The sequence below is a fragment of the Giraffa tippelskirchi genome, chromosome 6, assembly GCF_054371585.1.
Source record: "Giraffa tippelskirchi isolate mGirTip1 chromosome 6, T2T-mGirTip1v1.2.pri, whole genome shotgun sequence".
Taxonomy (NCBI): domain Eukaryota; kingdom Metazoa; phylum Chordata; class Mammalia; order Artiodactyla; family Giraffidae; genus Giraffa; species Giraffa tippelskirchi.
The window spans coordinates 97,620,855-97,643,600 of NC_137280.1; the positions used below are offsets into that span (position 1 = coordinate 97,620,855).

A 22,746-nucleotide genomic window follows, 5' to 3' on the forward strand; every position below is an offset into this window, starting at 1 on the left:
GGGGTGCTCTGAGGTGCAGGGTCGCTGTCGGGGGGGTGGTTACTCTGCCTCCCTCTCTGAGGGGCAATCTTGGGTGGGGAGCCCTGAGCCCCCCCTTCCCCCACCTCAGGGCTCCCCTCTGGCCACTCTCCTCTGGCTGCTCTGAAGACTGTCTCCTTAGTCTGTTTTCAGCAGTTTGTCTGCAATGTGTCTGGGTGTGATTTGCGTTTGTGTTTCCTATTGCAGAGAACTGGTGCTGGGTTTCTTGAAGTTGTCAGTTTATATTTTTCACCAAATTTGAGGAAACTTGAGCTGTTAGTTTCCCAGCTGTTTTCTCTGTCCTCCTTCCCTGGGTCTCAGTGTACACTTGCTGCACCGTTATTGCACCCTTTTCTGACTCTGCTGTGTTCAAGGCATCCCTCTTGTCCCACTGTCACACTGCTACCCCTCTCCTCAGCTTGAGCTCCCTCCTCAGTCCCTGCTGTTTCCCTTCCCAGAATTTCCATCTGATGGTTCTGTGTAGCTTTCCTTTCTCCGTGAGATGTCCTCTCTTTTTATTCATTACGAGTATGTTTTCTTTTTGGCCCTGAGAGCATGGTTACAGCTGCTGAGTTGAAATCTCTGTATGTTCATTCCATCCCCAGAGACATCTCAAGGTTGGTCTTTGCCAGCCATCTTTTTTTTTTCTTCTTGGCTATAGGTTATATTTTTCTGTTTCTAGTGTTTTTTTAAGTTAAGCAGGTTTTTTTTTTTTAAACAATATATTTGTGTCTGTGCTGGGTCTTTGTTGCTGTGGGGGCTTTTCTCTAGTTGTGGAGAGCAGGTGCTGCTCTCTAGTTGTGGTGCTCGGGCTTCTCATTGCGGTGGCTTCCCTTGTCGCGGAGCACGGGCTATAAGGCACATGGACTTCTGTAGTTGCGGCACACAGACTTAGATGACTTGTGGCGTGTGGAATCTTCCCGGACCAGGGATCGAACCTGTCTCCTGCATTGTCAGGCGGATTCTTTACCACTAAGGCACTAGGGAAGCCCTCCCGTTTCAAATTTAAATACCTATGGACTGTGACCCAGACATTGTGGATGGTGTGTTGCAGACACTCTGGATTCTGTGGTGTTCTCTGCAGAGTGTTGGTTTTACAAGAGGGGTGTGTTTTAGGGCGGTGACCTTGTCTGGGCTGGAGCTCTGGCTCTGTGTGCCCTGCAGTGGGCTGCAGTGCAGGCTGTGTGCAGCATTCTGGTGGGGACGGGGTCCTGGGGTCCATGGGGCAGGGTTCATGTGAGGCTGTCCTCCCCCTCCCAGTCTCCCCTCACTTCCCAGCGGCTGCGTTCGCCCAGGATCAAAGCTGGGGCAGGACCCAGTGGTCTTTCCTGCCCTGTGCTGTGGGAGAGTCATTTGCAGACAGGGCTGTGGGAGGCTTGGTCTGAGGGTGGCTGCGCAGATGTTCCCGGGAGCGGACTCTGCCTGGCCTCCTGAAAGCCAAGGTGTCTCTGGGCTTCCTGGAAAATAATGTGCAGAGAGCATGGTGTGCTGGCCTTTCACCAGCTAACCAGCATCTGTGTTGAGGTGCCAGTAAATGAGCATATGTGTGTGAGCACCTGTTTGCCCCTGGGCACTGCAGAAGCAGGTCTGTAGCGCTGTGTGCTCAGCCGGGTTCTCCACGCTTGGGATGGTCTCTCTGCTCTTTCCCTTTTAAATCATTAACTGCCGGTCCAGGGTGCAGAAAGGGGTCATCCATACACAGGGATGGGACTGAGGCTCCAGGGGATTAGTAATTGGAAGCCTGTTGGAAGGATCTGGTGACTCATTCATGTTCCATTGTCCGACACGGTCATAGAGTATATATCAGACTCTGGCTGAGGGCATGCACTGGGGGCACCTTCCCCAGGAGCCTGTGCTGGAGCCCCCAGAGGTCGGGGGTGACACTGGATGTAGGGTGTGGCCAGTGAGGGCAGGGCTGCTGTGCTAGCCACCCTGATGTTGGTCAGATCACAGGCTCCTCCTGCTCTTAGGAAGGCGGGGTGGGCACCAGACTCCCCCACAGCCTGGTGACACCTGGACTCCCATGTTGGCAGGTTTGGGTTCTATTGCGACTGCCACTGTAACATCTGCGTGTGTCTCTGGATGAGAGCCTTGTGTCCCATGGGGCACATTCCTTGCTCTGGGCCTCGTGTGTCAGTCCAGACTTTTGATTGGTGTTCTAGTATGAGTGCTGGATTAGTGAGGAAACCCAGGAAAATTGAAAACATGTGTCCACATAGAGCCCTGCACACACATGTCCACGGCAGCATGTGTTGAAAGAGTGGGAAGGTGGGAGGGCTCCGAGCCGTGCCCTGCTGGGAGAATGGACACATGGTGGCCATGGAGCCGAGTGCAGATACACTACAGCGCCACTGAGAGGAGGGAGGGGGCTGCACACAGACCCGTGACGCATGCAGGAGAGCCTGCTGGTGGGGTGAACTCAGAAGTGGGGATCCCTTGGGGAATTTGCGGTGCCGCTTGCCCAGTGTGGCTGGTCTTGGAGGAGCTGGGGGCCACAAGGGCTGGAGGCGGACAGCCCCCACCCCGGCTCTTATGTGCCCACACTGCCCACTGGATGGCCTGGCCCCAGGGTGAGCACGGGGCCTGTGTGGGCCCTCTCACCCACATGGGCCATGGACATGAGTCCTTCGGGGGCTGGAACATGCTGGTGAGCTCATCTGGGGACAGCTCCTGTTCTCCCCCACCCTCCCTGCCTGCCCCTTGGGAGGAGGGCCTGTGGGGGATCCCGGGCAGTTCATCACACTGACAGGATTTCTAAGGATAGCAGCCATGTTGTTAAAACCATACGGTGTGACTCCCTGCTCTCATGTGTATGATGCAGTGGTTTTTACTATATTCAGAGAGTTCTGTTTAATTCCGGAGCATTCCATCACTCTATCCTCATTAGCAGACACCTCCCCCTCCCCGGCCCTGGCAACCAGGAGCTCATTCTTTGTCTCTGGATTTGCCTCTTCTGGACATTTCCCATCAATGGAAGCGCATACTGTGTGTTCTGTGTCTGTCTTAGGTTTTAGCCAGACACTTGAAAGTTGCTCAGTCGTGTCTGACTCTTTGAGACCCCCATGGACTATACACAGTCCATGGAATTTTCCAGGCCAGAATACTGGAGTGGATAGCCTTTCCCTTCTCCAGGGGATCTTCCCAACTCAGGGATCGAACCGGGGTCTCTTGCATTGTAGCCGGATTCTTTACCAACTGAGCTATGAGGGAAACCAGACACTCACAGCTCCTCAATTTTTCTTTTTTCATTTTAGGCAAAATATATCTCTCAGTGCATCGATGAAATCAAGCAGGAGCTGAAGCAGGACAATATCGCAGTGAAAGCCAACGCGGTCTGCAAGCTGACCTATGTGAGTGCCGGCCACTCGCTCTGTCAGGCGCGAGCCTGAGATCCCGCCTCTCCTCATCTGTCTCCTCATCCTCTGGGCCCAGGGAATTGGGGGAGGGGGGCTGGGCAGAAGCCTGAGACCCCGGCTCTGTTGCCACAGCTGCAGATGCTGGGCTACGATATCAGCTGGGCTGCCTTCAACATCATCGAAGTGATGAGCGCCTCCAAGTTCACGTTCAAGGTGAGGGGACAGCCCACTCTGGGTCCTGAACCCCGTGTGTGGGGTCCTGGGGGAGGGAAGGCGTGTGTCCTGTGATGAGGCTGGGCTGTGAGGGGGCACAGTGGCAACCGCCGGAGACCTATTCCCATCATACATCATACATGTGCCCAGCAAGGTCTCAGCACCGTTTACACCATGTTTTCGTTTGAAGAAGTGTCAGTGAAATTAAGGTTTGTAGGGTGGTTATGTATTTTGTGATACAAATTAAATTTGTAACCTTTCAAAAAACAAAAACAAAAAAAACAGGCAGGCACTGATCATCCTCCCAGAGGCCACCACTGGTCAGTTATCTTGGTGCTTCTCAGCACCTTCTGCCTTCATCTCACGGAGCCTACTTGTGCCACTTTGAGACATTGCTTTCCTATTACTTGATGTTGTAAAAACTGAACATGTCGTCTCCTGCTTTAGTAAATGTTCTGGAAAGCAGTCTTCACCACCCGTAGCCCATTTAGGGGCGTCCCGTGGTTCTCCCTGGGAACACACCCTGCAGGCAGCTGAGGCTGTGTCCTCCTGAGGGACCTGGTCATTCATGCTGCCTGCCAGTTTCTCCTGGGGAGGAAACATGATGCCGGGCTTGCCAAGGTTGGGCCGGTGCCCTGCCCGTGTGTTGGAGTGTCACACGTTTGTGTGTGGGTGTGCCTTCAGGCCACCCCAGCCACAGAAGTGGGAGCCCATGGTCATCCCATGTTTGTGAGACTCTCCATCAGCTGCTGAGCAGGCGGTGAGGATTTGCAGGGCAGTGATAGGCCACGCTGGCCGACTTGACAGCCACTGTGTTCCAGAGACCACGCACTCGGGGCGGGGTGTCCTCTTCCTGGTGGGGGATGGGCCGGCCAGGGCTGCGTGGCCCGCTCCCCTTGTGCCCGATGCCTCTGTTTGTTGCACTCACAGCGAATTGGCTACCTCGCGGCTTCCCAGTGCTTTCACGAAGGGACCGACGTCATCATGCTGACCACCAACCAGATCCGCAAGGTAGGGGCCTCTTACCCCCCCACAGGAGCACGTGGAGAGTGGGGGTTAGTGGGCAGTGGATGGTCTCTGCCCTCCTCAGAAATACCAGTGGTGGGCAGCATGTGTAGCCCTCCTCTTGAGTTCTCTTGGTGTTGGGGGACTGCCCTCAGTCACTCCTTTCGATACCTGCCCCCTCTCGTGGGGGCACCTGCTGGGGGGGGGTGGCACTTTCTGCCTACTGGGTGCTGGGCATCGGCTTGTGTGTCTCTCTGTCCCTCAGTGGTTTTCAGCTCTGTGGTGAGAGCAATGAGTGCTCCGCTCTGCCCTGGCCCGAGGACTTGATCAGCTCTTGCTAAGAGTGGTCAGGGGGCCATCAGAGGCACCCTTCCTGGGCAGAACTGCCATGAGCCTGTGGCCCTGGGTCCTCAGGTGGCTGGGGGAGGCCTGGGGCCCAGGAGCTGGTGTGGTCACCCTGCAGGGGACAGGTGACTGGGCTCCCAGGCAGGTGCTGTGGGGCAGGCAGGCTACGGGAGTTGCCCTGAGGCCTCCACACACCATGAGGTGGCTGCTGCCCGTGTCAGGCTATGCGAGTCACTTTGAGTGGAGGGATGTGCTGTGAGGTCCGGTCTCTGCATTCGGGGTTGCAGTGAACTTTAAGAGCCTATGTTTTCGTACCATTACCTCAGTCTAGAAGGTTAACTCTTCAGACATTTCTGAGTGCACATTTTACCACATGTGAAGTGTGGGGAGGGTCCCCTCTCTGTGCCAAGATGGGGCTTCCACGCAGGTTGGCGGGGGAGCTCAGGCTGGGGCGTCAAGCAGGGCAGATGCGCTTCTTCTGCTGGTTCTCCTGCTCCCTGAGAAGTGGGGCTCCAGTGGAGGCTTCTCAATACTTGCGGAGGGGCCTAGAGGAGTCACCTGCGGGTGTCTCCCTCTGGGGGGCCCCTGCTGCGTGCCTTTGGGTGGTCAGGGCCCTGGGTTCTGCAGCTTTGCCATGTTACACACCTGGAGTGAGGGGCAGCCCTTGCCTCTGTCCCTCCAGAGCCATCCCAGCTCTTCTTGGTGACACAGCGGAACTGGCTGCTCCTCATGAATCCTTGTCCCACACGTCTCCAGACCCAGGGCAGGGCTGGTGGGCACAGATGGGGCCCAGCAAGGCGTGGTCGGTGCCCGCCTCTGACCCTCGCATTCCCTTTCCAGGACCTGAGCAGCCCCAGCCAGTACGACACTGGCGTTGCGCTGACTGGCCTATCCTGTTTTGTTACCCCAGATCTTGCCAGAGACCTGGCCAACGACATCATGACACTGGTGAGTCTGGGAGTGGGCCCTCCCCTTGGCTTTGCTCCCTCATGTGCCAGGATAATCTGGTTGTAAAGTCATGCTGAGGGCACTCGGGTGGGTGGAAACGGCCTGGGTTCCTGGGGTGAGCTGGGACACCTAGTCACCATATCCCTCTCCATCACCTGGTGGGCCTGACTTGCACCTCATCTCCTCTGGAATGGTCCTGTTGGGGAGGACAAGGTCTGGCTGGGGGTGATGGTGGGTACTTGACCCATCAGCTGTGTTCTTACTGAGGCGTGAGTGGCAGTGGCAGTGGTCTCAGCGGGCAGCACGGTTAGGTGGTCTCTGTCCAGGACATGTTTTATCTTCATTTGGGTGCAGTCTGATGTCTAGTGGCTCTGTGCATCTGAAAAGCAGAATTCCCAGCCAGCTTTGATCTCTAGGGTGGGCAGGAACCTTGTTGTGAAGTGCGAATGTGTTCTTAGAAATCGCAGTCCTTGATTCTAGTAAAAGTTAATACAAGAAAGAAAGAAAAATAAAACTAGAATTGACTCTAAAAAAAACACAAAAGAATAAAGACCTCAAGGCCCTGAGAGGGTCACCAGTGCCTCATTCTCCATGATTGGGAGGCTCCCCATCTGACCATGTCACAGCATGCGGGAGGGCAGTACATCCCTCCCGTGAGGGTTCTGTGCAGACATAGTCTGTTTGCTGTGCAGGTGCTCCAGTCTTGGTTTGCAGTCTTGAAGGCTGTGAGTATAGTCAGCTTCTAGGTCCGGGGCCTGTTGTAAATGATGTGTCCACGCACGCTCCTGCCCCTTTGTCCACACTGTGTCCCTGGGCTTCCCAGCGGCCAGGGCAGACTCTGTACAGAGACTGGCCAACAAAGCCAACAGTACTGACCCTCTGGCCCACTTCAGGAGGTGTGAGGACCCGTTCAGATGAAGGTGGACACACGCCCACAGGAGGGCGATAGGGATTTGTCTTGGTGCTGGGTCTGGAGGGCAGGGCAGCTTTCTCAGGCCAGGTTCCCAGGGCCCTAACAGGTGAGGAGTGTGCCCACCTATAGACAAGAGGCCCTCGTGGCCAGAGCACAGTCCTGAAGGCAGGGCAGGAGCTCCAGGGTCCCATGTTGGGGTGCAGAGCAGCATCCTGCCCTGGGGACAGACCTCAGCGACCAGAGGAGCTCATGACCAGGGCTGACAGTGGAGGCCGACCTCAGCCTCCAGAGGGCAGGCTGGGGTCGTGGACTCAGGGAGGCAGGATTTGATTCCATCTAAGACACTGTTGGGTGGTCCTGGGCTTGGTGGGGAGGGGGGCAGTGGAGTAAATGTGCAGACAGGGCTCAGAGACCAGGAGCCAGTTAAGTTGGAGAGGTTTTCCTTCAGGTGATAGTGGTGAGATGCGAGCAGATGTGGGAGATGAGTACGGGAGGGAGTGGAAGGTGTGGGAGGTGAGGGGGGTGGGGGATGAGCAGGGGGTGGGGTCTGGGAGTGTGACAAGGTAGTGGGAGGTGAGCAGGAGGTGAGCCGGTAGCAGAAGGTGAGATAAGGAGGTGAGGGGTGCGGGGCACAGGGGCGTCAGCAGGGAGACCTATGCCGTCTGCCCCACAGATGTCACACACCAAGCCGTATATCCGGAAGAAGGCAGTGCTGATCATGTACAAGGTGTTCTTGAAGTACCCCGAGTCCCTGCGCCCCGCTTTCCCCCGCCTGAAGGAGAAGCTGGAGGATCCCGACCCCGGTATGTTGATTTGAGTTAGAAAGGGCCCTGTGGGGCCCGTGTATCTAAGGGCCTGGTGGAGGGGTGCTAGGTCTTGGGACCCTGTCCTTGATCCTCCCCCCGGGGCACCTCCTCTACTTTCCCACCAGCCTGGAGCCCACCCTTCTCCAGACCACCCTGTTTTTGTTTTTTTGGTGTGGGATTTAGAAACCAAGCCCTGGGTGCTGTTGATGTTCATTCCTCCTGGGGTGGCATTGCTTCTGGGCCGACAGACCCTCCATTTGCTCCCTGGGGATGTAGTTTTGTGGGGTGAGTGTCCTGTACCTTGAGTGACTGACCCTCTGGGGACACCCCTCGAGGTAGTTGGGGGGAGCCGTGCCCATAGGCCACAGTGTGTCGGGGGCCGCCTGCCTCGAAGGACACCCTGTTACTGATGGGGGCCCTCCCTTCTCAGGAGTCCAGTCGGCAGCAGTCAACGTCATCTGCGAGCTGGCCAGACGCAACCCCAAGAACTACCTTTCCCTTGCCCCGCTCTTTTTCAAGCTCATGACCTCTTCCACCAACAACTGGGTCCTTATTAAGATTATCAAACTGGTAGGTGTTCTCCTGGCCTGCCCCACCCGCTCCCAGAGGGCCCCTGGGTGTCCTTGGTGAGGGCCCCAGGCCACCGTCCCATCCCTGCTATGGGTGACCGCCAGCCTCTTTGTCCCCTAGTTTGGTGCTCTGACCCCCTTGGAGCCAAGGTTGGGCAAGAAGCTGATAGAGCCTCTCACCAACCTGATCCACAGGTAGGCCTGGGGCCGGTGTGGGAGGGCGCCCCCAGGAGGGATGGGGGGAGTGGCGAGCGGGCCTGCAGGTCTGCCATAGCCTGGAGCCATGTCCCTGGGCGCTCCCTTCCCCAGTCTGCAAACAGCCACAATTAGGTCTGTGGGGAGAGCTGTCCTGCTCAGCTCTGGTGCACAAGGGTTCTTACTGGTCAAGTTGAATAACCTGAGGTGACTGTGTCCCCACCCAGTTCTGGAATGTTGTAGGAAACTTGGGGTGCCTGTGGTTGAATCATGAGGATGGGGCTTCCAAGTGCCAGGATCCCCTGGCTTCTCTTCATGGGGTTCACAGAATCAGAAGATGATTCCTTGGGCTCGGGGTTTTCCCTGAGACAGTTCCCTGGGAGTCTTGTTGGGGTGAACGTGCTCCTGGGATCCCCTAGGACATGGCCAATGGCTCAGGACACTGTTAGCTTTGCTTTTGTTTGTGTGCTTATTTGACTGTGACGGGTGTTAGTTGTGGCACTCAGAGTCTTTAGTTGCAGAATGTGAACTCTTGTTCACGTGAAACTGCATAGTCCAGCATGCAGGATCTAGCTCCCCAACCAGGGATCAAACCTGGGCCCCCTGTATTGGGAGCGTGAAGTCTTAACCACTGGACCACCAGGGAAGCCCCTGTTGTTGCTTGAAACAAATCAGCAGTCATTATGAAGTAGCCATGGTTTTCAGAGTATTAATGTTGGGCCCTTGGTCTTGCAACCTGTTTCGTGGCCTGACTCTGGTGGCCCGACTCTGGTGGCCCATTCTCTTGACCTTTAGGGGTTTGAACTAGAGAGCATCACTGTGAGAATATCAGAGTGGAGTGGACACGCCTGGTGCCTGAGTGACCCCTGGACACCCCTGGGGGGTAGTGTGGGTTGCGATTCTGTGTTCCTCCTGCCAGATCAGGCCACCTCCCTGTCAGAGTGAAACCAGCCGGCGACATCTGTGCTGCTAGAGAGGGGTCTTTGGGGAACTTGGCTTCTCTTCATGGGGTTCACAGAATCAGAAGATGAGTCCTTGGGCTTGGGGTTTTCCCTGAGACAGTTCCCTGGGGGTCTTGTTGGGGTGAACGGGAGGCAGGCAGCCTCCGTCTTCCCGGCTCCTCTGTTTCCGTCTCCAGCACGTCTGCCATGTCCCTTCTCTACGAGTGTGTCAACACCGTCATCGCAGGTGAGTGCCGGGGTGACCCGCTCTGGATCAGGGTGCTGTCGCTGGCTAGGGGACTGGTCCCGGGACCTCACCAGCAGGTGCAGACACCCCTGGAGTTGAGGTTCCCACCTGGGAAGCTTCCTGGCCTGGCCCTGTGGACCTGTCAGCGACTGGACACTGCTGTGGCCAGAACTGCTGCCGCCTCAGGCTCCAGTGATAAACACTGCACCCCCACCAGCGAGACTGTCTTCCTGAGCATTCTGGAGCAGGCCTCAGGCTGTGTGCTGTGTGGTGTCTTGTATAGGAGCTGCAACCAGGAGGGTTCTCAGAGGGTACCTGCATGCCCTCCCCACACAGTCTCCTATAGCCCGTTAGCTGTGGGTCACTTGTCCCTGCAGCCCAGTTTCCGATAGGCGGGCAGAGAGAGGTGGTGCCCTGAGGATTCAGTGTCATTGGCTGTCCCTGCCCAGAGCTTGGGCTGCTCCTCAGAGATCTATGGGCAGCTGTAAGTTCAGTGAGGTTCAGGAAGCTGGCCCTGGGCCCATGCTCATGACCACTGCATGGGCCATGAGTATCCCCGAGGATCAGCGATGGTCACGGAGAGGAAGGGCGAGCATGGGACTTGGGAGCAGAGGAGGCCGGCTGGAGAGTGGCCCCTTTGCGTGGGAAGGTCCACAGGGAAGACTGAGGTGGGGCGGGATCACAGACGGCCCTGGCCCTGGCCGTGGGGAGAGGGAGTGAGGATGCAGATAGGAGATGGCCTGCTCCATTGCGCATCACGGTCAGCAGGTCTCAGGTAGGGTGGCCCATGGGCCTGCCCCAGACAGGGACCTCGGGTCCCCGGGGACTGTGGTCTGCTCCCTGGGCCAGTCACGTGGGCCCTCACTCAGTGGTCTGTTTCAGTGCTCATCTCCTTGTCGTCTGGCATGCCCAACCACAGCGCCAGCATCCAGGTATGTCCCAGGACCCAGGCTCCCCTCCTGGCCCCAGGTCACAGCTCCACATGGGCATAGATGTGACCAGTATTATTGTCTTTGCAGCTCTGTGTTCAGAAATTGAGGATATTGATAGAAGACTCCGATCAGAACTGTGAGTTGCTCGTGTCTCCAGGCTCTGCAGGGCCTGGGGGTGCCACTACATATCTACACAGTGGGCTGGCATCTCGGTGTGTGGCTCAGCCCTTTGCCCATTGAAAATGTCTTTGAACTCAGCCCTGTGCCCGCATCCATGGGGAGGCAGGACCTGACTGCAGGGAGGGGTGGGGAGGCTGTGGCCGCACAGGTGAGAGGTCAAGGGTGCACTGAGGCCCGGGAGGAGCAGGCCGGGCTTTGGGGGGCCTCCCCATGGGCCTGCAGTCTCCCTGGAGGTTAACCAGACAGGCACTCCTGGAGGCGCTCCAGATCTGTTGGTTTTGAGCAGAGGTCACTGAATTTTTCCTGGGAAGGGCCAGGGAGTAACTCGGGTCAACTCTGCAGGTTGTGTGGTCTCTGCCAGAGTAGCATAGAAGCTGCCTGGCGGGTATTGGCAGGCATGTCATGTGCCAGTGATGCTGCCATGGATACAGGCTGCGGCCGGACCTGACCTGTGGCCCAGTTGGCTGCCCCTGGTATAGACAGTTGTGTGTTTGGGGTGATGGAGGTTAGCAGTGAGGGGGGGCCTGGTGCCTGGAAGACGTGAGTGCCCAGGTGGTTGGGGTGTAGCTGCAGCCCGGCCTCGCCCCCGAACCTCATGCAGGTGTGACAGCTGCCCACTGTCTCCGCAGTGAAGTACCTGGGGCTCCTGGCCATGTCCAAGATCCTGAGGACGCACCCCAAGTCTGTGCAGGCACACAAGGACCTCGTGCTGCAGTGCCTGGATGACAAGGATGAGTCCATCCGCCTGCGGGCCCTCGATCTCCTGTACGGAATGGTGCGTGCCTGCCCTGCCGCCCACACTGTCCCCCTGCCGGCCCGGCCCCTCCCTCACCACCGCTGCCCCCAGGTGTCCAAGAAGAACCTGATGGAGATCGTCAAGAAGCTGATGACCCATGTGGACAAGGCCGAGGGCACAACCTACCGTGATGAGCTGCTCACCAAGATCATTGACATTTGCAGCCAGTCCAACTACCAGCACATCACCAACTTTGAATGGTGCGGCCTGTGGTCTGGCGGGGCCAGAGGGAGGGAGGTGGGGTGGCATTGGGGCTGGCGGGGCCCTTCACAGACCCCGTCCCGCAGGTACATCAGCATCCTTGTGGAACTGACGCGGCTGGAGGGCACCCGCCACGGCCACCTTATCGCTGCACAGATGCTGGATGTGGCCATCCGTGTGAAGGCCATCCGCAGGTTCGCCGTGGCACAGATGTCTGCACTGCTTGACAGTGCCCACCTGGTGGCCAGCAGCCCTCAGCGCAGCGGCATCTGTGAGGTGCTCTATGCAGCTGCCTGGATTTGCGGGGAATTTTCTGAGTGAGTGGAGGATGGCCGTGGTCTCTCCCTCCAGGTCCCCTCCCTGAGCCCCAGCGCCAGGTGGGGGGTCACAGGGGGTGGCAGGAGTCTGGGACACGGAGCTGTTGGGGTGGCCACTCACCAACCCTCCCATCCCCCAGACACCTGCAGGAGCCCCAGCAGACACTGGAGGCCATGCTGCGGCCCAAGGTCACCACACTGCCAGGACACATCCAGGCTGTGTACGTGCAGAACGTGGTCAAGCTGTATGCGGCCATCTTGCAGCAAAAGGAGCAGGCGGCAGATGCGTCCGCAGCCCAGGAGGTCACCCAGCTCCTGGTGGAGCGGCTGCCACAATTCGTGCAGAGTGCGGACCTGGAGGTCCAGGAGCGGGTGAGTGCAGGGGCTCGTCCACCTGAGGGCAGTGCGAGGGGGGCCCTTTTGTGGTTCCCCCACTCTTGGCCGGGGGCAGGGCAGGCCAGTTTGGAGCCCTTGTGCTGGGGAGGCCCCAGGTGGTCCCCACAGGAGGAGCCTGGCGAGGGACAGTGGGGGTGGGAGACAGTGAGGGAACGGGAGACCATGGAAGGTACGTGGTCAGCCCGAGGGGGATGCATCAAAGGTGACCGCAGATCCTGGTGGCTGCCGACCGGGAGGGTGAAGGAGAGCTGATCAACGAGAGCTTGAGGTGGCATCTGGGCGCTGGTGGCCTGGCAGCCTGTTTCATGAGCCCTGTGGTGATGCAGGCCCCAGTGGTCTCTGCGGTCATAGTCAGGTGTTGGACATGAGCTTATCTGTCGGCTGATGTCCGTGAGCCCAGGTCGGCTGTGGTCCCATCCCCAGAGCCAAGAGAATGCACCCTGGTGCCTCCCAGAGGTCGGGGCTGCTGGTTCTTGGAGCAATTGCCTAATGGGGTGGCGTTCCTTCAGCCCCCTTACCCTTCATCTTGCTCAGAACCTGCTTTCTGTCACTGATTCTTTCTGAAGGAGATGGCAGCTGGTCTGTGTCTTTCTGTCTAGGCCCCAGGGCCAAGTGGCTCCTCATAGAGCCTTCCAGACATTCTCAGCCAGGCTCCAGTCAGAAGCAGCTCGGTGTCTGTGTGTGCTGTGTGGGCACTGCCCTGTAGGGGCTGAGTGGCCTTCAGGGGCCGGTCGTCTGGGGCTCCCTCCTGACTCCTCTGGGGCCCCCGCAGGCATCCTGCATCTTGCAGCTGGTCAAGCACGTGCAGAAGCTTCAGGCCAAGGATGTACCGGTGGCAGAGGAAGTGAGCGCCCTCTTTGCCGGGGAGTTGAACCCAGTGGCTCCCAAGGCACAGAAGAAGGTTCCAGTCCCCGAAGGGTAAGTGTGTGGCCATCAGAAGACCTGGAGCCAGGTGGCATGAGGGCCCCCCCAGGCTTCTGCCAGCCAGGAGTGGTGGAGGGGACGGAAGGACGTTCCCTGAGGTCAGGAGAGCCACTCGCCCTCACACAGACTGTGTGCAGGGCGCTTGGCTGGTTCTCTGGGGCCCTGCTGCCCTCACCCTGGTGCCATCCCTGAGAAGGTCAGTGGGCATTCCTTGCCTATCAGCCTTGGGGGCAGCCAAGCTCCACCATCCCTGGTCTGTCCGCTGTGCCCATGGCCACTGCCTGGCCTTCATGTCCTGGTTTCCAAGGGGACAGCAGTGTCCAGGGCGGGGCCTGCAAGCCATAGCCACCATGTGACCCCTGTGTCCTGTAGCCTGGACCTGGATGCCTGGATTAACGAGCCGCTCTCGGACAGCGAGTCTGAGGATGAGAAGCCTAAGGCCATATTCCAGGACGAGGAACAGCGGCACACCAAGCCACGGGCGTCCGAGGCAGACGAGCAGGAGCTGGCCCGGGTGAGGCAGGGGGGTTGCTCTGCCCTGTGGCTCATGTCCCTCCGGTCAGACCTTGGGTGGGCTTGTTCTCGGGCCAGAGCTCCCCAGGGAGAGCCGTGGGTCCTGACCTCTGCCCTTCTGGGTCTGGGGCCTGGGGACGACGTGCAGACTTGGGTATGAGATGTGCCTTGTTCCCTGCTCTGCTCCTCCTCTGCAGGGGCCATCCCCCTGCCCCAGCCATGGAGCTCCCGGGTGGTCCCACTGGCCGCCCCTCTCCACCCCTGTCCACGCTGGCTTTCTTCTCTGTTGGCCCAAGGCCAACAGTGAAAATGGCGAGGTGTCCTGTCCCTTAGGTCTGGCTCGTGCAGGTGGTTTGGGAGGGTGCAGGGCGAGCACTCTGCACACCCACTGATGTGCTCACTGAACCTTGTCCCACAGCGCCGCGAAGCCCGCAGGCAAGAGCAGGCCAACAACCCGTTCTACATCAAGAGTTCCCCGTCCCCCCAGAAGGTGAGGCTGGACTCCTTGTCCCAGAGGAATGGGCCACAGGGCCCCGTCTGCTCTCCATCCCTGGGCCGTGTGAGGCTGTCAGCAGGTCCAGGGGCAGAACCACAAGGAGCCCCCAGTAGCGACAAGTGGGGAGCAAGTTCTGCGTGGTTGAGGTCAGACTCCTCTGCCTTAGCGGGAAGCGAGTGAGCACGAGGGACATGGGGTCTTTGCAGGCGCCACTGCCACCATCTGTCCCCCTCCAGCCAGCAGACCCATTGGCCGCCTTGGGCTCCCCCAGGGTGACATGGCTCCACGTGTGTCAGGCTTGCTGATGCTCGCTTTCCAGAAGCAGGAAGTCCTGTGTCTCTGTGCTTCCAAATGTCCGTGCTTCCAAAGTGTGACTTTCAAGTTGAAAAAAGATTCAAATGAAAAAACAGACAAGTCTTGCTCCCGTCCTGTACTCCCCGCACTGACAGCCCCGCCCCTCTCCACGAGCCCTGCTCTGCGGCTTCAGCGTCATGCTGGACCCTTTGCCCTGTATGGTGACTGGCCTCACTGTCTCCCCACAGCGGTATCAGGACGCGCCAGGTGTGGAGCACATCCCCGTGGTGCAGATCGACCTCTCGGTGCCCTTGAAGGTGCCAGGCAAGTGTCTGCGTGGGGTGAGGGTGTTGCAGACCAGCTTCAGGCCTGCCCCTGCTCTGGCTCTGTCCAGCCAGCATCCTTTCCCCCACCCCCCTGCCAGCAGGGGGCGTGTACACGGGTCCCCAGGTCCAGCCCCACACCACCCTGGGCCCCCTGTCTGCATCCCAGTGGTCAGGGCAGTGCCCCCTGGGTGGGGGCAGAGTATGGCTCTCAGGCTGTGGGCTGAGCACCCACGTCTCAGCAGGGATGCCCCTATCGGACCAGTACGTGAAGCTGGAGGAGGAGAGGCGGCACCGGCAACGGCTGGAGAAGGATAAGCGGAAGAAGAAGAAGCGGGACCGCGAGCGCCGGGGCACACGGCGTCACAGCTCGCTGCACACGGAGAGCGACGAGGACATCGCACCCGCCCAGCGCGTGGACATCGTCACCGAGGAGATGCCTGAGGTCAGCTGCCCACCGTGCCCTGCCCCCGGGGCCCTGGTCAGCTCTGCCCTGTGAGCTATGAGCACCCCCTGCACTTCTGTTCCATTAACTGTCCTGATCCCCCGCCCACTCCAAGTGCCAGGCCCCAGATCAGATGTTCTCATGGGTGTGGACCTGCTGGTTTGTCTCTGAGAAGGGAGGTGGAGGCCTGGTGGGTTTGTGGGGAGGGTGGGTTGATCCAGACACAGCATTCCTGTCGTCCCTCAGAACGCCCTGCCCAGTGACGAGGACGACAAAGATCCCAATGACCCTTACAGGGCCCTGGACATCGACCTGGATAAGTAAGTGCTGAGACTGAGGCCAGGGTAGCTGCCTGTGGGGCTGGATGTGGCCTGGGTTCCCCATGTCCTAGTCCCTCCCTCTGTCCTCTCTTGATTGCTCGGCATGGCCTGGGGTGAGGGTCCTGGCAGCAGAGTGGGCTACTTCCCTCCAGGCCTCATCCCAAGCCATTCATCCTGTGCCCACCCCCAGGCCCCTAGCTGATAGCGAGAAGCTGCCCGTCCAGAAACACAGAAACCCTGAGACCTCCAAGTCCCCTGAGAAAGAGGATATTTCCCTGGTGGAGAAGAAGAGCAAGAAACCCAAGAGGAAGGAGAAGAAGCACAAGGAGAAGGAGCGGGAGAAGAAGAAGAAGGGAGTGGAGAAGGTGAGAGGCCAGGCTCACTTGTCTTGTCAGACGGGGTGGAGCAGGGATGTCTTGGGCTGTCAATCTCCCCTCCCCCGTGGTGTGCGTGTCCTGCACATGGAGGGAGGGTTTGGCAGAGCCACTGCACATAGGTCGTGTTACTTCGCTCCAGAGCAACACGACTCTGCCTGCATGCGTGGTCCCTCCCGGTAGGTGCCTGGACCCATGGCAAGAGAGCTGGACGCACCACTGGCTCCCAGTGCACTCGGGTCCTGTGGGGCATAGTGTCCTGTGCCTCTCAGGGCAGCTGTGCCCTCTCAGGGCCCATCCGTCTGCTCCAGCTAAAGGCCTGTGTTCCTGTGGTTTCAGGGTGAGGACTTGGACTTCTGGCTGTCTACTACGCCGCATGCTGCCACACCAGCCCCGGTAAGAGCCTAGCTGTGACCTGTGCTGACTGCAAGTGCTCCTCAGCTGGACACCTGTGCTTTTCAGCCTTGGAGAGCTACGTCTTAGAGGCATTAGGGGGCCCCCCTCACTAGGGGCAGAGGGATGTGGGGTGATCCTCAGGCAGACCAGCCAGGTCTGGGCCGGCTCAGTCCCATGTTCAGGGTCTTGTGCAGGCAGTGCTTTCGTGGCGGGCCCTTGTCTCAGAGCCCAGGCCCCCAGAGCTAGGCAGCAGCCTTGGGCAGTGGCTTCGTGTCTGTGGCTGGGGCCTGGTGGCTCTGGGGTCTTCTGGATCAGTGCCAGCTGGCCTCATACCAGGCCTTCTCTCCTGTCTGCTGGTCACCAGTACTTGAGGGGGAGCCACACATCCTCGTCAGGAGGGAGGCTCATCAGTGCAGGATGTTCCAGGGCAAAGCAGGTCAGGGGGTGCAGGACTCCCCATCCTGGGCCCCGGCTGCCTTTGAAGCCCCCCGACAACCCCGGCCTGGCCCCCCGTAGGAAGAGCTGGAGGTGAATACCACAGTCACTGTCCTGAAGGAGGGGCATGAAGAGCCCCGGGGAGAGGAACAGGACGCCGATGAGGACAGGGAGCAGGACCTGGAGAAGGTGGGGGCGCGTGTGCGGGGGCTGGGCTGGGGGCGGTGCTCCCGCACTGCTGGGGTTCCTAACAGCAGTCTCCTGTTGCCAAACTCCCTGGATCCTAATCACGCAGCACTGTTGGGCTGTGGCTTGTCAGAGCAGCGCAGGGCTGACTCAAGCGTGTTCCTGCTCCAGAAACCCTCCAAGCACAAGAAGAAGAAACACAAGAAAGACGAGGAGCGGTCCAAGGACAAGAGGAAGTCTAAGAAGAAGGTGCTGCCGACAGATGAGGAGGCTGCTGAGCCCGTAGAGAACGGCACACTCGATGAGGAGCCCCTGCCGGTGAGGGTCCTCCCAAACCAGCTGGTGTTGGGAGCCTCTGGAGTTAGACTTGTGTAGTCTGGGACGTGGGGTCTTCTTGTCCCCCATTCTCATGCTCCTGACGTTTCCTGAGGGGGCCCCCCCAGCAGCCCTCACCGTCACTCCCAGGTCCTCACTGCCTGGAGCTGACATGTTTCTCTTTTGTCCACAGCCCATGTCTAGCTACACCCTTCTGGCTGAAAATTCTTACATCAAGATGGTAAGTGAAGTCTGGCTTTCAGGAGGTGGGCCGAGTGTGCTTGGGGCTCAGGGCTCCTTTTTCTGGACATGAAGGGTTGCCCACACTCTCTAGGCACGGGGTCCACAGTGGCTCCCCTGCACCACTGACCCTGGGTCCTGCTCTGCAGACATACGACGTGCAAGGCAGCCTACAGAAGGACAGCCAGGTCACAGTCTCCGTGGTCCTGGAGAACCAGAGCGACAGCTTCCTCAAGAGCATGGAGCTCAATGTGCTGGACTCGCTCAATGCCCGGCTGGCCCGGCCCGAGGGCTCCTCGGTCCATGACGGTGTCCCTGTGCCTTTCCAGCTGCCCCCTGGTGAGTGAGCCTGGCTCACCGGCCTGGGACAGCAGCTCTGGGGACAGACCCTGGGCAGCCTTAAGTCCCTGCTGCCTGCTCAGGTGACGGCATCCTGCACTGCTCCTCAGGCCCATGTCTTGCCCACACCAGGTATTTCCAACGAGGCCCAGTTTGTGTTCACCATTCAGAGCATTGTCATGGCCCAGAAGCTCAAGGGGACCCTGTCTTTCATCGCCAAGGTACGGAGGAGGGTGCCTCAAGGGTCAGTCATGCACCTGAGCTTGAAGGCCCTGCCCCACACCCCCTCACCCTGTGCCCCCTCACCCTGCACCCCCTCTGCCCCACAGAACAACGAAGGCTCCACCCACGAGAAGCTTGACTTCAAACTGCACTTCACCTGCACCTCGTACCTGGTCACCACGCCGTGCTACAGGTGCGCTGCCCTCCCTCCTGCCCCCAGCTCCCCGCTTTCCTACCATGGGGGGCTCCAGACGGTCATCTCCACGACATTCTCTGACCTGAGGAAAGGTTGTACGTGGAGTGTCAGGTGACTGGCTCAGGCACCTCACGCTCAGCACAGGCCCGGCAGCCCAAACAACAGGCCTGCCTCCCTCCCTGGACTGGACACTGGACTCCAGACCCAGAATATGGGCAGGGCTGGGTCCTCCTGAGGCCTTGCTCCGTGGCATGCAGATGGCTGCCCGCCCCTGTGGGCACAGATGCTCATCCTTCCCGCACGTCTGCATCCTGACCTCTTGTTCACACCAGGACCCCTAATACATTGCATTGGGGTCCTGTCTTCAAACCCAGTCACATTCCCAGGGCCTGGGGGTCAGGGCTGAAACTTAGGGGCTTTGGGGATACTGTTCAGCTGTTGACTTCTTACAGGACCTGTGGAGACCCTGAGCCACAGGCCTTCAGAGGAGGCGCTCACCTCTGGGCGGGGCCCCCTGTTGCCACCCTCTCTTTGTCCTTCCCACAGTGATGCCTTTGCCAAGTTGCTGGAGTCTGGGGACCTGAGCATGAGCTCGATCAAGGTGGATGGCATTAGTATGTCCTTCCATAACCTCCTGGCAAAGATCTGTTTTCATCACCGTTTTTCTGGTAAGACTGGACATAGCTGATAGACTGCTTGGCCTTCTTCCCACACCCGGGGCTCCCCCACTGCACGGGGCTGGCCTGGCCTCACACCGCTCTCTGTTGCAGTTGTGGAGCGAGTGGACTCCTGCGCCTCCATGTACAGCCGCTCCATCCAGGGCCACCACGTCTGCCTCCTGGTGAAGAAGGTGAGCCCTCGGGGTCTGGCGGGCCTGCCCAGCCTCACCACTGTCCTCCAGCGCAACTGCTCTGCTCTGAGCTCAGTCTGAGATGATTTTGCTGAAGGCTCTGACCCTGTGCTCATGAGCAGTGTCTGCCTTTCCTCCACCTGGCCCGCTCCTTCCTTGCACATCTCCTGGAAGAGGTCATGTTTAGTCAGTGTGTTTCTTCTGGCATATTATTGTCGAATTCAGGGAAATCATCTGGGTTTGGGGAGTTCTTTGCTGAAAAGTTTTTATCTACAAGTTCAGTTTCTTTTTTTTTTTTTCATAACAGCTTTATTTTTCTTTTTTAAAAATTTATTTTTGCTTGCTCCAGGTCTTTGTTGCTGCAGGCTTTCTCTAGTTGCAGTGAGCAGGGGCTGCTCTCTACTTTTGGTGCAAGGGCTTCTCATTGCATGGCTTCTCTTGTTGAGGAGCACGGACTCTAGGCACACGGGGTTAGTTGCCCCTCAGCATGTGGGATCTTCCTAGACCACGGATGGAATCTGTGTTCTCTGCATTGACAGGTGGATTCTTATCCACTGGACCACCAGGGAAATCCTCAGTTTCTTTCTTTGATACTTTTAGGGTTCTTTGGTTTGTCTGTTTCTTACTGTGTGAGTTTCAATAGTTTGTAGTCTTCAAAGAAGTGGTTGGTTTCATCTGGATTGTGGAGGTGATGGTGGATCAAATCATCTGGTTCTTTTCTTTTCCTTTTAGTGTCTGAGGGATCAGTGGTGATAAGCTTTCATTCCTGATAATTGGTAATTGTCTCCTCTCCTTTTTCTTGGTTATCTTGGCTAGAAGGCTTATTTATCCATTTTGAAAGATAAATTTAGTAACCAGTTTTTTTGAAAGGTTGGAGAATTCCTTGGAGGTCCAGTGGTTAGAACTCTGCGCTTCCACTGCCCGGGACCTGGGTTTGATCCCTGGTTGGGGAACTGAGATCCCATAAGCAATGGCAATGCAGTACGTGTGTGATGAGTTGTGTTCTGCTCTTGGCAACCCCTTGGACTGCAGCCCACGGGGCTCCTCTGTCCATGGGATTCTCCAGGCAAGAATGCTGGAGTGAGTTGCCATTTCCTTCTCCAGAGAATCTTCCTGACCCAGGGATTGAACTCAGGTCTCCTGTGTCCCCAGCTTTGGCAGGTGGGTTCTTGACCACTGAGCCACTTGGGAAGCCCCCACAAGTAATGAGGTGTAGCCAAGAAAAAAAACTTAATAAATTTTATTGAATATTGCTGCGTATCTCCTTATTTCTGCCTGCTTTGGGTTTATTTTGCTCCTTTGCAAATATATAAGGTGAAAACTTAGACCTTTCCAACAGGCCTGTCTCTTCCAATAAAGTCTTTAATGTTAGGAACTTTCCTCTACATACTTCTTTAGCTGAATTCCACAGGTTTTTATGTTTAATTTTCATGTGTATACAGTTCCAGATACTTTCTAATTTCTATCACTACCTCCTCACTGATCTGTGGACTTATTTCTAAGCATTGGGAGAGTTCCCTGTTGCTTCCTGGCCCCTGGTTTCTGGTGTGACCTCTCAGGCCTCTGAAAGGTGCTGAGACTGGAGCTCTGTCCTGCGTGTGGTCCCTCTGGACAGCTATTCTGTGGGTGTTTCTGTGACATGTGTGTTACCAGATACTGCTGGTTGACCGTGTTTTTGATTCTTCTAGATCCTCGCAGATTTTCTCTCTGCTGGGCCTCCATGAGTGACCAAGGAACATGAGGCCAGTGGTGGTCTGCTGGTCTACTGACTGTGGACCATTAGAATCGTGGGTCTGGGCGAGTGGATCCCCTCACCAGTTGGTGTGTTTGTCTTTGTCCTGTGCTGTGTCTTTGCTCTGAAGTCCACTTTATCTGGTGTCAGTACAGCCATTCTGTGTGTCTGTGTGTGTCTGTGTGTGTCTGTGTTTTAATAACGTTTATGTATTTACTTGGGCTTCCCTGATAGGTCAGTTGGAAAGAATCTGCCTGCAATGTACAGGAGACCCTGGTTGGATTCCTGGGTTGGGAAGGTCCCCTGGAGAAAGGGATAGGCTTACCTACTCCAGTATTCTTGGGCTTCCCTTGTGGCTCAGCTGGTAAAGAATCCACCTGGCAATGTGGGAGACCTAGGTTCGATCCCTGGATTGGGAAGATCCTCTGGAAAAGGGAAAGGCTACCCACGCGAATATTCTGGCCTGGAGAATTCCATGGACTGTACAGTCCGTGGGGTCACAAAGAGTCAGACACGACTAAGGGACTTTCACTTCACATTTATTTACTTACTTACAGCACTGCTGGGTCTTTGTTGCTGCATGGGCCATTCTCTAGTTGTGCCACATGGGCTTGATTGCCCCACGGCATGTGGGCTCTTTCCAGACCAGGGATAGAACCCATGTCCCATGCATTGGCAGGCAGATTCTTTACCACTGAGCTACCAGGGAAAGCCCTCTTGCTGTCATTTGGTCTGTGCTTATGTGGCAAATCCTTTGTGGTAAACCTGCCTTTATCCTTGTATTAGAAAGGATTTCTTATGGATACCGTGTCCTTATTCATTCTGTCAGTTTCTTTCAGTTGTATTGTTCAGAGCATTGTGATTAAAGTATTACTGATATTTTGGGGTTTGTCTTGCAGTTAGTTTGTTCCCTGTGTTTTTTCTTTCATCCTTCTGCTCTCGCCTTCTGTGGTGTATGTGAGTGTTACGAGTGTCCCACGTTTATATATTGACAGAGTCTCCGTGTGTCTGGAGCTCTGGGGACTACATCCCCACCTTTGGTGTTGACAGTCTACTTGAAGCTCAGGCGGAACATGAAAACCTCACACTTGCTTAGCCCTTGACCCTCCCCCTATACAGGAGGTGGTCTCAGGTTTTGCCTCTGCAGACACTGAAGGTGCCTTTCTTCAGTGCATTATAGCTTTACAGATTTCAGAGACCTCAGGAGACAAGACAGCCTCGTCTGCTCACCCGCATGCCTGCCGTTTCTGTCGCTTTCACTGCTCACATTCCACCCTTTCTTCTGCCTCATTTCTCTCCGTCTAAAGAACTTTAGATCAAGTCTATTGGCTATGTGGGTTCTCTCAGTTTCCTTCATCCGATCATCCTTTGTTTTACCGTTTGTCAAGGCTGTTTTTGCTGGGTATAGAATTTTTGCTTTGCTGTTTTCTCACAGAGTGCTTCAAAACTAGGCCATTTCCTTTGGGAGTTTCCGACAAGGAACGTTTTCTGTTTACTAAGGAATGCATTGTTTCCCCCTGACTGTTTCAGGTTTTCCTTTGTTCTTGGTTTTAGCAGTTTGTGACATGTCTTGGTATTGACTTCCTTGACCTGGGCTGTCTGCTGACACAACCCTCCATCCACGTGGCGGCAGTAAAGCTGTCGGGAACATAGGGAATTGCAACAGCAGCAGGGCCTCTCTTCTAGCATCTGCTCCTGCCGATCCCTGGGGCTCTGGGCCCCGCACACTTGTGTCTGGACTCCTGACCCTGCCCTCTGCTCATTGTGT

The 22,746-nt window shown here is 57.1% G+C and overlaps 2 protein-coding genes across 8 annotated transcripts in view; one reads left to right on the top strand and one right to left on the bottom strand.

Annotated features, from left to right (window-relative positions):
• JSRP1 (junctional sarcoplasmic reticulum protein 1) overlaps positions 1–22,746 on the bottom strand; it is an 80,563-nt gene that overhangs the window by 19,435 nt on the left and 38,382 nt on the right. The gene's annotated exons all lie outside the window — the stretch shown is intronic.
• Positions 1–22,746, top strand: part of AP3D1 (adaptor related protein complex 3 subunit delta 1) — a 35,042-nt gene that overhangs the window by 10,161 nt on the left and 2,135 nt on the right. The window contains exons 2-31 of one of the 5 annotated variants that reach the window (XM_081500003.1): positions 3,273–3,368; positions 3,507–3,587; positions 4,518–4,598; positions 5,778–5,885; positions 7,472–7,759; positions 7,966–8,174; positions 8,295–8,368; positions 9,507–9,556; positions 10,439–10,488; positions 10,576–10,624; positions 11,298–11,443; positions 11,516–11,664; positions 11,752–11,982; positions 12,123–12,354; positions 13,151–13,296; positions 13,675–13,816; positions 14,234–14,305; positions 14,854–14,929; positions 15,174–15,373; positions 15,620–15,693; positions 15,884–16,058; positions 16,407–16,463; positions 16,980–17,087; positions 17,256–17,402; positions 17,593–17,640; positions 17,789–17,978; positions 18,111–18,199; positions 18,308–18,393; positions 18,943–19,064; positions 19,167–19,246. In XM_081500003.1, the coding sequence (XP_081356129.1) occupies positions 8,127–8,174; positions 8,295–8,368; positions 9,507–9,556; positions 10,439–10,488; positions 10,576–10,624; positions 11,298–11,443; positions 11,516–11,664; positions 11,752–11,982; positions 12,123–12,354; positions 13,151–13,296; positions 13,675–13,816; positions 14,234–14,305; positions 14,854–14,929; positions 15,174–15,373; positions 15,620–15,693; positions 15,884–16,058; positions 16,407–16,463; positions 16,980–17,087; positions 17,256–17,402; positions 17,593–17,640; positions 17,789–17,978; positions 18,111–18,199; positions 18,308–18,393; positions 18,943–19,064; positions 19,167–19,246 (2,841 nt within the window). In that variant the 5' untranslated portion in view covers positions 3,273–3,368; positions 3,507–3,587; positions 4,518–4,598; ... (1 more) ...; positions 7,472–7,759; positions 7,966–8,126. Of the gene's footprint in view, positions 1–3,272; positions 3,369–3,506; positions 3,588–4,517; positions 4,599–5,777; positions 5,886–7,471; positions 7,760–7,965; positions 8,175–8,294; positions 8,369–9,506; positions 9,557–10,438; positions 10,489–10,575; positions 10,625–11,297; positions 11,444–11,515; positions 11,665–11,751; positions 11,983–12,122; positions 12,355–13,150; positions 13,297–13,674; positions 13,817–14,233; positions 14,306–14,853; positions 14,953–15,097; positions 15,374–15,619; positions 15,694–15,883; positions 16,059–16,406; positions 16,464–16,979; positions 17,088–17,255; positions 17,403–17,592; positions 17,641–17,788; positions 17,979–18,110; positions 18,200–18,307; positions 18,394–18,942; positions 19,065–19,166; positions 19,247–22,746 lie in introns of all 5 variants that reach the window. The other 4 variants (XM_081499999.1, XM_081500000.1, XM_081500002.1 and 1 more) reach the window with 4 other exon arrangements.